A 13,678-nucleotide genomic window follows, 5' to 3' on the forward strand; every position below is an offset into this window, starting at 1 on the left:
ATAAAACATAACATAACTGTGTGTTCTCTGTTGCATGGTTTAGTTGCACTAACAAATATGAACATAGATAGCCATTATCATTAGCTGACGTACAGTATTTCCAAACAATGCCGACAAAAATATTAATTCTGAAATTAAATGACTAAATCACAATTATTAGGGATCTGTACAGTATGTCTAACAAATGCAATTCACTTACGTCATCACTCGAGGGAATACCAGAAGTTGTTTGCGTTCTGTTCCGGTGAAATTGGTGGTAGGCTGTTGAAGTAGGGTCTCTCTGGGACGCCGTAGTTCGTGTGCTTAAAATCATTGCATTATCTTGTTTGACCGATAGATGGCGGTCGTGAGCTACACACTGGGGCTTTAAGATCTGCAAAAATCAGCGTCTTTTTTTAATTTTTAGGCAATGAGTTGCCCTGATTGGTATTTTTCGTAAAAGTAGAAATACACACATTAAGCATATCCTTCATTCACGATATTGCTTTTATTGTCCATAGAGGCGATCAAAAAAAAAATAAAACTAAATAAAAAATACGTATGTTTGGATCGGTCTGATGCCAGTGAACATATTGAGTGGTGGAAAGTAAAAGAATATTCATAAATGACTTAGTTATCACACTTACAATGAGTTTACAATTTTTGCAAAAATACCGTAAGTGAGCCATTTTTTTTTTATGCCTCAAGGACTAGGTGGCGCTGTATTTATAACTGAATTTTGTCATAGAGATACCTTCAGGCCTTGACTATAAATATACATTTCAAGTATGGGATTTTTTGGAGCATGTACCTGGGAGTTATTAAGCATAGCCTTCATTCACGATATTGCTTTTAATGTCCAGAGAGGCTATCAAAAATACATAAAACTAAATAACAAAAATATGTATGTTTGGTTAGGTCTGATGCCAGTGAATATTTTGAGTGGTGGAAAGTAAAAGAATATTCCTAAATGACTTAGTTATCACACTGAGAATGAGTTTACATTTTTTGTACAAAATACCGTAAGTGGGGTATTTTTTTTTCATGCCTCAAGGGCTAGGTGGCGCTGCATATATAACTGAATGTTGTCATAGAGATACCTTCAGGCCTTGACGATAAACATACATGTCAAAAATTCATAGCTCACTTCCTGTACATTTTAGGAAATGGCTTCCATTTACTTTTTTGTGCGTCTCAGGGTGCTACACGTGCCTGCCAATTTTTGTTGCTCTAGCTCAAACGTGCCGGGCTTGGTTTTTATTTTTCTATGCTAGGGGGCGCTATAGAGTCGCGTTGTTATGACGACTTCATAATATCAAATTTTTCGCCGGGCCTGAGGAGTGTGCAAAGTTTGGTGAGTTTTCGTGAATGTTTAGGTACCCAAAATCGTGATCGTTTGCGGAGAATAAAGAAGAAGAAGAAGAAGAAGAAGAAGAAGAAGAAGAATTTTTACAAAAACAATAGGGACCTCGCAGCGGTCGCTGCTCGGGTCCTAATTAGAGATGTAAATCGACATTAATCCCTAATCAGAGATTAATGTCGGAAAATCAATTTTTCAAAAGAGTTTCATTTTGAAATGCAACATCAGATTTTGTTTAAAGTCCTTTGGTTGGATACCTGGGGTGGTGTAGTGTCCCTTAGACTGGTCTGGTTCTGGAATAACAAACCGTTATTTTTTTATGATTCTTTATTTTAAACCCTAAACCAGGTGTTGAGCAGCTTTTATTTTGAAGGTGGCCAACGCAGGGGCACGCATGTTACCGTAATGCACAGTATTAACAATCGTTGGGGCGGCTGGCTTGACTTCGTCTTTTCGAGTGGCGGCTGGCCTGACCGCAGTGTCAGAGGACATGATGACAAAGAAACCATGGGTTCTAACGTTATTCTTTGTTTCGTTGTAGAGAGCAGGAAAAACAAAAATGTGCTCGTGGTGGGATTTTATATCTTGGCTCCAGTTTAGCTACTAACCTCTTAAATCCCGTGCCTTCCACTGCAGAAAACGGCCACAAATCAGTCGCTATGTATTCGGCGATGTACCTTGTTATTTCTTGAGCCCTTGCGCTGTTATGAGGCATCGCTGTCAAAAATGACTCATGTAGAGTTTTTTTGTCCAGACGGGACTTCCTTACTGGGTTCTTGATACTTTTCTGTGTGATGAACTGCTAAATGACTTCGCATGTTGCTTGTATTACCCGATGTGTTCCGGATTTGAACGTGGCAGTACTTGCATACTGCGAGCCGTCGGTCCGTGACTTTTCCCCCTTTGTCGTTTGTAGCAACGGAGAAACCAAAGTGCTTCCACACATCTGGTTGAAAAGTTTGCGGAGCATTTTTAATCTCAATTGCCGTGTTTTCTTCTAAAGCCATCTCAGAAGGTTCGCCACTCTCCACCATCTCGAATTCTCTCAAACAGCGCGCGCCGTGTGTTCCTACTGGCTCAGCGGCGGCACAAAGCATCATGGTCTATGTCGTTCATAATGCTGTATTCGGCAGACGCAGGCAGAAAATAATGTTTTTGAAGGCAGATGAGCTGCTTTTCATATCGCAAACATGGCGACAACGATATCGTGTCCTTTTTAATATCGCGATATCGCCAATATTGTGACATCCCTAGTGTAGACTGACTAATAGTATACAATTTTTTTTTAAATATGAAAGTTAGGGTTAGCGATGTTATTTTATATATTTACTTATTTATTTATTTTAAGAGAGAGCGCAGAATTGTTCATTCAGCAATCTTAGCAATTCAACATATCATCATTGCTCTCTCTCTTTTTTTCTTTTTTTTCTTTTTTTACAAAATATGCGTATGTGCGCATGTGTGTTTATGTGTGAGTGAATTTGTGTAAATTTCTACTCATTAATTCACCTAAAACCTAATAAAAATCCCATTACCCTTCACCTTAACCGGATACTTCAGAGTCTCGCCATAGTCGTGAAGTTCAGAAGGTCAGGAGACCAGAGGAAAGGTCAAAGGAAAGAAAGATGAATCAAAGAAACCTCTAAATTCCAATAGATTAAGGAGATCTCAAGAAACCAAAGGAAAAACTAGAGAGAGGAAGGAGGGAAGGATAGATGAAGCAGAGTGAGCTCCACAGACACCAGCATCCACTGATTCTTTGGATGCTGGTGGATGCACGATAATATTGGTGGCCGTTAATTGTCGGCAATTATCGACCAATTTGACGTCAAACAGATAAACCAGATAATAGAGAAATCTGCCGATAATTATCAGCAATTTGATTTCATACAGAATAAACCAGATAATAAAAAAATCCAGCAATAATTATAGATATGCCACGTTGGTCCATATCAATAAAATTTAGCTTCATGGTGCTTTACGTACATTGAAACATTGTTTATACAAGTTTATACAATGTTTCAATGTATTTGTTAGACTTATAGTAGGACTCGAAAGTATATTTGCATTCAAGTTAATTTTGCAAACAATTATCGGCTTACTTATCGGTTATTGACATCGGCACTTCAAAATTATTGGTTTATCGGTATCGGTTGAAAATAGCATTATCCTCCATCCCTACTTGAAAGTAATTATACTTAGCTCAAAATACTAGTAAAATTACCAGAGAGGTTTCAAAGGGTAAAAATGTAGTTCTTACTCTGACAAAGAATGTAGTCTAAGTTTATATATATATATATATATATATATATATATATATATATATATTAGGGGTGTTAAAAAAATCGATTCGGCGATATATCGCGATACTACATCGCGCGATTCTCGAATCGATTCAATAATAGGCAAAATCGATTTTTTTTTTTTTATTTATTTATTTATTTATTTTTTTATTTTTATTTTTTTTAGGATTCACACCTTAAGCATGGAAGAATGTTATATGAACGGAACATTAAGCCTTAATATTTTATTGTAATGCTGTTTAAACATGAAACAGATTACAACCTCTATAAGACTGAAATTTCAGATAAATAAATAATACATTTTCATATAAATCTTACACTCTACAAGCTTACTGATTAGTATTTTCTAAATTTGAATGAAAAAAAATCGCAACAATCGACTTATAAATTCGTATCGGGATTAATCGGTATCGAATCGAATCGTGACCTGTGAATCGTGATACGAATCGAATCGTCAGGTACGAGGCAATTCACACCCCTAATATATATATATAGGAAAGAACAATTGCCCACCTTTCTGGCAAGAAGACCTTTCCTCCGTATGCCACAGGGTTCCAACTGAAGACGACCGCGCAGCGCCAGCTCGATCAGCATGCACCCTCGTAAGCCTGATGAAATGCAGTCATTCCAGAATGATGTATATCCCTACAAAATACAAACACATCCATACGCTATAAAATGGAAAACATTGGGGGGGAAAAGAAGTATTACTCGACGTCATCAAATACGACAAACTGGGAACTCGACCTATTTTTTAAGGTTAGTGTCAACAATGCAGCACATATCGCTGTCAGTCGTTTGAGCTTTATCTGTGGATAAATGGGATTTCCCACTGTGCCTGAATGCACCTTCCACGGGAGGAGTGACTGTTGCGTTTTCTTCTGCTTCTCTGCGAAAAAACATTTGCTCGTTACAAAACGTTTCTAAAACTGAAAACCGAAAACCACACGTGTTCTTCATATGTTTATTGAAAACCTGCGTAGGCAGTGGTGTCGCGTGACTACACTGCGCACGCGCTCCCAAGGCATAGGGGGGGGATAGAATTTTTTTGCGGGGGTAAGTACTTTGGCAGAATACCTGTTAGCGAGGTGTAAGGAGAAAAAGTTCCATATGACACTTAATTAGTGCGCCATGCTTCTCAACGAGAAGTGCGCGGCCAGCATGCGTTTCAGTGTTCAGTGCGTGAAGCCATCTTCCTGTGCCCTCTCGTAAAACACGTTGAAAGAGGCGTGCTGCAGGCGTTTTCCACATATCGGTAGTCAGACAGGCAGCCATGTGTGTATGTGTACTTGCCTTTAAAACAGAGTTGTCGGGCTGTCTCGTATTTATTTTGTTAAGTACCGGTACAGTGGTACCTCTACTTACGAAATTAATTGGTTCTGGAAGAAAGTTCTTAAGTAGAAAAATTTGTAAGTAGAGACGCATTTTCCATGTAAATGCCCTAATCCGTTCCAAGGCTCCCAAAATTCAGACATAAATGTTTTATAAAGCATAAAAATGCATCAAAACATGTAACAAATACATGTTACAATTAGATTATTGCACAATAAATGAGAGTTGTGCATAATGTAAAAAAACAAAGAATAAAGTAAAGAATAAAAATGATGGTCATTTACCTTTTTAACTGCTGTCCTCATCGTTTTTTGCCCTCTTTGTTTCACGTTCTCCTCTCTCAGAAGTGTTTATTTTATTTTTTTATTTTTTTAAACCCTTCGGAAATGTCCAAGGCAAACATCATCTTAGTGAGCAAACGCCCGACTGGTGAACACTTTTTCTGGGCGATTCTTTTAAACAAATTCTGAAACTTCATGGAAACTTCTGGTATGGCGAGGCATCTTTAAAAAAAAAAAAAAAAAAAAGGCCCGTCTCGTCGCAATTAAAAACGTACTGTGCCTTCATCAATCACCAATTGTTTGAATTTTTGCACAAATTCGTTGGCCGTTAGTTCATACATTTACGAAAAACTATCGGAACACCTCATGGGCCGCGAGATGAATGATGAGGACGCTGTATAGACACCGATCTAGTATACGCTCATACCTATGGTAGAGGTTCCTCTTAGCCAATGGGATGCCAGAACGATGCACAAACACCGATCTAGTATTTACGCTCATAGGTACCTATGGTAGGAAATAGCCATCGCCGAAAGTATGTTGCGTTCGGTAATGTATTTTTACCTTTCGTATCTAGAAATTTCGTTCGTAACAAGAGGCAATATTTTCCCGTTGAGGCGTTTCGTAACTCGAAAATTTCGTATGAAGAGACGTTCGTAAGTAGAGGTTCCACTGTACTTGAAAAAATAAATGATACCGAGTCGTTTTTGCTGCCAAAAGACGAAGGTACGGTACTGGTACCTCGTGCAACACTAATATAGGAGGGGGAAATCCCTAGTTTTGAGAAAAAGGGGTTTAAAGTTTTGGTCCTTGCGTCTTTCAAATGCCCATAGCAACAGTACCTTAGGAAAAAAGATATGAACCTGAAATTTTAGCCATTATAGCTATCGTGCTCGTCTTTCACTCCTCACTGTCTTCCGTCTGGTTTAGCTGCCAGCAGCCGAAAGAATGATCTCATCTCTGTTTGAGCCATTAGAGCATCCATTGGACAAGTTCACCATAGCATTGGTAGCTGATTTATCAACTGTTTGACCTATTTTTTAGCTCACGCTGATTGTTTTCCAATTCACTCGCATTGACGCCCTGACCATCACCGCTAGGGGCGCACGTAAACGTGACGTCACACTGGAAGGGTCTATTGCAGGGGTGTCCAAACTTTTTGATTTGAGGGCCACATACAGGAAATCAGAAGGACGCAAGGGCCACATAATGTTATGAAGAGAAATTGTGTTTAGTCCTAAAAATTGTACAAATAATTTATTTGTGCTTTTGCATATTTAGAAAAATGCACAGTATATAAGCCAATTTATTTGTAATATGGCAGGAGGGTTATTATAGTTTGGGAATTTTTCATTTTAGTTCGTTTTTATTAATTTTCAGGGTGGTTCTGTTTTTGTTAGTTTTAGCTCTTTAATAAATGCTTAGTTTTAGTTTAGTTTTAGCTAGTTTCTGTATTATTATTATTTTTTAAAATGTGTATTACTTGTGCGCAATTTTTATAAAAAAAAAACAAAAAAAACACCATGGGAGTGACGTCATCTGAAGGTGCTTTTCTATTCTGCTCCTAGATGACGTCACTTCTGTGTGACATACTTTCAAACGTCATTATTCCAGTTTATACCAAAATAAATATACTAAAAATCACACCAAAGACTAAAACGAAGGACATATTTGCTATAATTATAGTTTTAGTTCTGTAAACATAAAATGTAATTTCAATTAGCTTTCATTTTTTAAAATGCATTTTCTTTTATTTCGTTAACGAAATTGTTTTTTGAATTTTAGTTTTAGTTACAGTTAATTAAAATAACATTTACTAGCACCTGTGTTTTTCGATACTCCCTTCTTACTTTGACCATCTCCAAACATTTTTGTCAGTCAAATGCCATTTTTAGCATATGTCGCGGGCCACTAAAAAATGGACGGCGGGCTGCAAATGGCCCCCGAGCCGTAGTTTGGACACAGGTGGTCTATTATGTTCGAATGTAAAATTGGAGCATAGCAAATGACAATGGTGCCTTTTCATAAATGATCCGCTGGTTAGCAAAACATAGATAACTTGTCGGCTATCCTTGTATCTTTGCCATGCAAGTTCTTTGTTGTTGTTGTTACTCCATACGTTTGTGTATATTTTACCTCTCTGTCTTTTAGTCCCAATAACAGCACCTCTTCCATCAAAGTCAGACGTGTTTCTTTTGAGTCCCCGGGATCGTCTACGCCTTGCTCTTCTCCCGGTCTAGGCTCTCGGTACTCTTTGCCGGCTGGACTATCTTTGTCGGCGACATTCAGAGAGGCTTCGGCTCGCCTTTGCACAAGGCCCGAACTCCGCTGAGTCAACGAAGTCATGTCAGCCCAGCGATTCAAGAACAGCATGCACGCCTCGGACTCCCTTCTACGATGTCATATGACTCACTTAATTAAAGTGAACCATATCGTCAACATATAATGTCATTTCTGCTGTAGTCTTTGCGCCTCTGTTGTAAGAAACCTGGCCTCTTTATTCGTCTTTCCTATTTCCAGCAGTTAACATTCGACGTTGAATTTGGCTGTGTCGAGACGCTATCGGTGACCCGGCACGATCGGTAACGCGCATGCGCAGAAGATCCCGACATATTGGATCGCCATCTACGGCAACATCACTGGAACAAAATACCTTCATATGCCTGCGCGATAAGGCGCGATACAACATTGGAAAAAAATTTAGATTCTTGACGCATTATAAAGAAACTATTTTAATTCTACAGGTTTTAAAGACTAAAACCTACCAAATTACATTCCTCGTCTTCATTGTTATAAGTTACGTTTCGTCTGCAGTGCTTTTATTGTCTTTCGAGCAATGTGTGACCAATATCATCCAATACTTCATCCAAAGATGATGCCAAATTTGTTTTCATGAAAATTAATTTCAATCGGAGTCTCTATCGATGTTCAAATATATTTATGTACATATTAAGCACAGGGGAGATTTTTGCACATAATGTGCCGTTTATTAAGAATAAAAAAAAATAATTCAGCACTGTTTAACTTAAATGAACTTGCACACACATGCAGATACTGTATTCATGCAATTACAGTACTTTTATCAACATAACATTATAATATGAACATAATGCAAATTTGTATTACAGTATGACTAAAGATCCTGTCTAAGTGCCAAACTTCATTTTCCACACACCCTATGAAAAATAAATTTATTACTCCAACTACTACTTCATTTACAACCACATAATTTATTAATGTGATTAATTAATAATTATGTTAATAAATCCTCCACTTCTACCTGTAAATGCAAACGTCAGTTAGTGTCTGTTTGAACTTTCAACCATTGGAGGGTGCTATTGTATTGCATAACAACAACAACATACTTATTTTTAGCTTGCATAAAACTACGTTGCTTATTGATGTCCGTCCAAAACAATCTATCTGAACTAGAGGTGTCAGTGGATTAAAATTTGTAATCATAATTAATCGCATTACTTCAATAATTAACTGACTATTAATCACACATTAATTGCACATTTTATATCTCAATTTATACCTACATTTACAATAAAATGTACCCCCCCCCCCCAATTTCAATATGGTTTTATTTTTTTTTAGTCATTGATAGAGTAATTTCATAACAATTCAATTTAAAAAAATTAAAAATTCATTGATAGAGTAATTTCATAACAATTCAAGAAAAAAAGTTAAAAAAAATAAAAATAAAATATGTGCTGTACTGTAAAACCAAACCAAAGCGTTTTGGTCATTTTTCTATCACTACAACATGGTATAATTGCATTTGTAAGACAATAGTGAAAGCTCAATGCATTTCTCTTTTCATATTAGGAGCTGCCTAATTTTTAACATGAAGTAACTTTTAATTTTAATTTTTAAAACTGTAAAATACAACACAGTCCCCACAAATATATGCATTCACGCTAGGCTTTTATTTTGTTAAGTGAAATAAGATGTGCATTGTAAAATGACGAATTTTTACTGCATAGAAACCAGAAACGACCGATGTGTTCTTTTCATATTAATAGCTCTGTAATTTTAAACAATATGTAACTTGAGAGTTTCTGCACATTTTAAAATTGTAAAATACAACTTGACACCAATCCCCACACATTAGGCAGTATCATTTAATTTATTACTGCTAAATTGTGTTATAGTGACTCCTTTTTATGACGTCGGACGTTTTTATTTTGTTAAGTTCTCGGATGCGAGACGCAGCTGAGGCCGCTCTACTGTTACAGCGAACACATCGGTAGTTTCACTTTCACCTTGATGAGATATTTTGTGGAGATGCTGAATAAAATACGCCTCACATTTAAAGATAAATAGGATTGGGCTCACTCCAACTGTCAAGACGGCGTCCATTCGGCTCTTTACTCTCACAGGGGTTTCAGAGTGCCCATGGACGCCTCTTGGTGCTCGGTGCGAACGCAACAGCTAACCGAGTGCGTTCTTTCAAAGCAAGGCACGGGTGGTAGTGGTGAGACACAGTCCAAATGGCTCCTCCACCTATATTCTGCCCCTTAACTCATTCACTGCCTTTGACAAGTATACTTGTCAATTGTATTTTTTAGAGCGGTGCTAAATGGGGGCGAATCTGAGCATGCTCCACTGTAAATATCAAACTTGGAAACAACTTTACTGATGCCCAACCACCGGTAGATGACATCATTGCCCCATTTTATAGGAAATAAACACAGTTTCAGAGTCCATGGGAGAAATGGCTGTATTTTGGCAAACCTACATTTTTCTGCTGTCAATTATAAAAGAACGGGACGGGACAAAAAGTAGGGAGTCTATTCTGTTATTTGGTAGATTCGGTTTATATATAATTATTGAATGTAATATCACGTGAGTATTGGAAATGTAAAAATTTTCTATAATGACTGGCAGTGAATGAGTTAAACACTATATTTTAGCTCCAGTGCATTTCTATTGGGTACTTTTGACGTGGACGTTTCTACTCCGTGGTGACTAGAATTCCCTGAGTAGAGGCTTTCCAAATAAGCGGTCGTTAATCGAGCGTTAAAAAAAATAGTGCCGTTAAAGGCACTTTAAGTTAACGAGATAATAACGCGACAATTTTGACACCCGTAATCTGAACATAAAAGTTATTTTAAACAGTCACTCACGTCTCACAGGCAAACAAACATGATATAGCCAAATGCCAACATGCATTCTTGATGTGCCGGTACTCAGGAGACTGCTCCTTAAAACAGATGATTCTCCTTCTCCAGACTCCTAGTGAGGTGGATTATAATGCTTTGTCGTAAGTAGGGGTGGGAATCTCTGACATGAGGCCGATTCGATATGTACCTCGATACACAAGTTGCGATTCGATTGAAAAACGATTATCTTTCAGAACAGAACGGTTCGATACGGTTCGATTAAGTTTGGGAACGATACGATTTTCGATACGATTAATTTCAATATTCAAAACTTATAGTGGCATTTGTTGCTTGTAAACATTAATCTTAAAACACCACAAATTTTTACAGTATCTACAAATGTGTAAAAAAAGAACAACAACAATGTCTACTATATTTTTATATATTGAATCAATTATTTCAATGGACCGGAACAAAGGGCTGGGCGATATGACTGAAAAATGTATCAGTTTAAATATTTATTAGTTGTTATTGACAGTTATAATTGTTTTTTGTTTTTTAATTCAAAATCAGGATCAGGAAAACAAAAGGCTGATAATTCAATTTGAAATATAAATATGTAACCTTTAAAAAGACACCAACGAATCGGTTTTTTGTCCCACCCCTAGTCGTAAGTAGCACCAGCTACTGTTCAGGAGGGGCATAACAATTAGTAGGCGTCTGCTTGAAAAAAAATGCTGGCAGGCTGCATCGGCCAGGCGTGGACGTCACTGCGCCGGTGCCGTGATATGTCAATCATTTGGCGTCTGCTGGGTCCAATCACATACGGGTATGCTGATCCGACGAGGTATGCTGATCCAACAGAACACCGGAGCCTGGACTCGAACCGGAGTCCTTGAGACCTTCCATCCATCTATTTTCTTAACGCTTGCTCCTCACAAGGGTCTCGTGGGTACCGGAGCCTATCCCAGCTGGCTTCGAGCAGACCTATTTTGAAAAATCTGATTGAAAAAAATTGCAATACATCGGTTTAAACTTGCCAACATAGGCGTTTTGACTGCATAGGCTTCGGATGAAATTGATGATTTTGGTGTGCAGCTGAGAGAAAACACTGTCTATAGCCTATATTGCAATTGCAATTGGGAGTTCGATCCTTTAATTTGTCTGGTGTCTCAACTAGACCTGTTTGCCCTAGGGAAGTCCCCGACGACTTAGCAATATTAGGAAGCATTGATTTTTCATCCATATCATCAGTATGGTTGACAATGAAATTTGTGATAATAAACCAACTTCACCCAAAGTGAATGCAGCCTTTGCTGTCAAAACGCCTATGTAATTGGAAGTACAAATGTTATTTATTCTAATTTTTGTAAATCGGATTTTTCAATTTCTCAATTGAAAGTTGGCGATGTGCAGAATTTGAAACAGATGAGAAATTCAACATCATTTAATTTTTGTGGCAACGGCAGTCCTCCAAAGTCAACTTTCATGCAAAGTGAGTAGTGCCTCTGCAATGGCAAATACTGCCATCTACAGGTGAGATACCACAATTGCGGGCTTTTCAGGCGGTATGAAAAGATAATTTGACGGGAGCGCGATGTTGGAGCATGGAGCTACCTTCAGCGTCGTCCGTAGATGGACATACACATATAGATAAATAACCACTAGGGGACGCCTTAGCTGGTTGACGACATGCAGTCACAGCCGCCATCTTGAACCGGGAGTCTCCGGCTATTCAAAGAAATTAGATTCCTGCTCAGTTGATACCACGCTCACACGTAATATTCGGGTCAAAAGTATGAAGCTCAAAAAACAGATTTGAAACTGAAAATAAATAAATAAATAAATTTGAAACTGGAAAAAATACAAGGTCCGAATCTGAAAAGATAAAACATGCAACTAAAGTGAACGTGAATTAACATTAAATTTGACCCCCCCAAAAAGTTTCACACATTTATTGTGAATACATTTTGTGAAATTAAAGTTTAAATTTTTATTTTTATTTTTTTCATGTACAAAACTTTTGAGCCTAACTTAACGCTATAGTATTGGTCTAGTCTAGTCAGTGGTGGGGAAAGTCGGTCAGAGTTCCACATTCATTCTGTATTTTTTATTTTTTTTTAATTACAATAAACGTGAGTAAAAGTGGGGGTGTTGAGAGATTATGTCCTCAGTTGTTTATGTATTCAGTTGATATGTAATGTTGCGCTTGTGCCACTGTGAGGCGCTCGAACACTTTGTTCTTTTATCTTTCTTTTACTTCCTGTTGAGTCTGACGGCTGTTGAGTGCAGACGTGTTTTGTTGTGCTCCACAATAAATACGCCATATTTGGCTAAAGAAGCTTCATCTTTCCGTCACCCATTCATCCGAATGCATCGTTAAGCTGCCGAAACTTAGCAGTTAACCTTTGAAATTATTTGAAAAGTACTTGAGGTCATATTTTGACCACACGTATGGAAAAGTGTTGTACCGATACAAAAATTACAGTAAAAACTGTACAATTAGATACAAAACCAAATAGCCTCGTTTCAAAGACAACATATTTGAGGAATACATGGATGATTAAACCATACAAATTTAAATTTAACAAACAGTGCAAACAGTGTATGAATTGAATACAATAAAAATTGGTTTGATATAAACAAATTATCATTAAATTTAAACAAAACCAAGTTCATAGTTTTTGGCACTAGACAAATTACTCATCAAGTCAAAATTATAGTGAATTCAATTGAAATAGAAAGGGTGTATGAAAACAAATTTCTTGGAGTAGTTATTGATGATAAATTATGTTGGAAGCCACACATAGAAAATGTCAAAAGAAAAATGTCAAAAATCATAGGGATACTCTATAAAACTAAGGATGTTCTGAATATGAAATCATTGTACACATTATACTGTTTATTACCATAATAACCTTATGTGTGGAAATCTGGTGAAACACATATAAAACAAATACCTATCCTGTTTTTAAATTGCAAAAACGAGCCATAAAAATTATTAATCGATCAAAATATAGAGAACTTATTAAATATATAAGAATTTATTAAACAAATACAATGAAACTTTATGACTTGGTTGAGTTTAAAATAATGTACAAAGTACACAATAATCTACTCCACAGAACTCAGAAGCTATTTGAAATTAGACACAGCCCTTATGAGATAAGGGGTAGAAGTGTCTACACACAAAAAAACAACAACAACAACAAAAAGAACAAATATTAAGCAAAGATGTGTTTCTGTAAGAGGTGTTAATTTGTGGAATAATTTTGGTAATGAGCTGAAAAGATGCAAGTCACTCGCTGAATTTAA

At 37.0% G+C, this 13,678-nt stretch overlaps 1 protein-coding gene across 1 annotated transcript in view; it reads right to left on the reverse strand.

Moving 5' to 3' along the window:
* Positions 1 to 7,867, reverse strand: part of LOC144018918 (Golgi phosphoprotein 3-like) — a 67,923-nt gene extending 60,056 nt beyond the window's left edge. Inside the window, exons 1-2 of the mRNA XM_077521594.1 lie at positions 7,392 to 7,867; positions 4,156 to 4,287 (exon numbers count right to left, since the gene is read on the reverse strand). Coding sequence (XP_077377720.1) covers positions 4,156 to 4,287; positions 7,392 to 7,628 — 369 coding nt within the window. The 5' untranslated portion in view covers positions 7,629 to 7,867. The remainder of the gene's footprint in view (positions 1 to 4,155; positions 4,288 to 7,391) is intronic.
* Between the last annotated feature and the right edge of the window lie 5,811 nt (positions 7,868 to 13,678).

Source organism: Festucalex cinctus, chromosome 5 (assembly GCF_051991245.1).
Source record: "Festucalex cinctus isolate MCC-2025b chromosome 5, RoL_Fcin_1.0, whole genome shotgun sequence".
NCBI classification, from domain to species: Eukaryota; Metazoa; Chordata; class Actinopteri; order Syngnathiformes; family Syngnathidae; genus Festucalex; species Festucalex cinctus.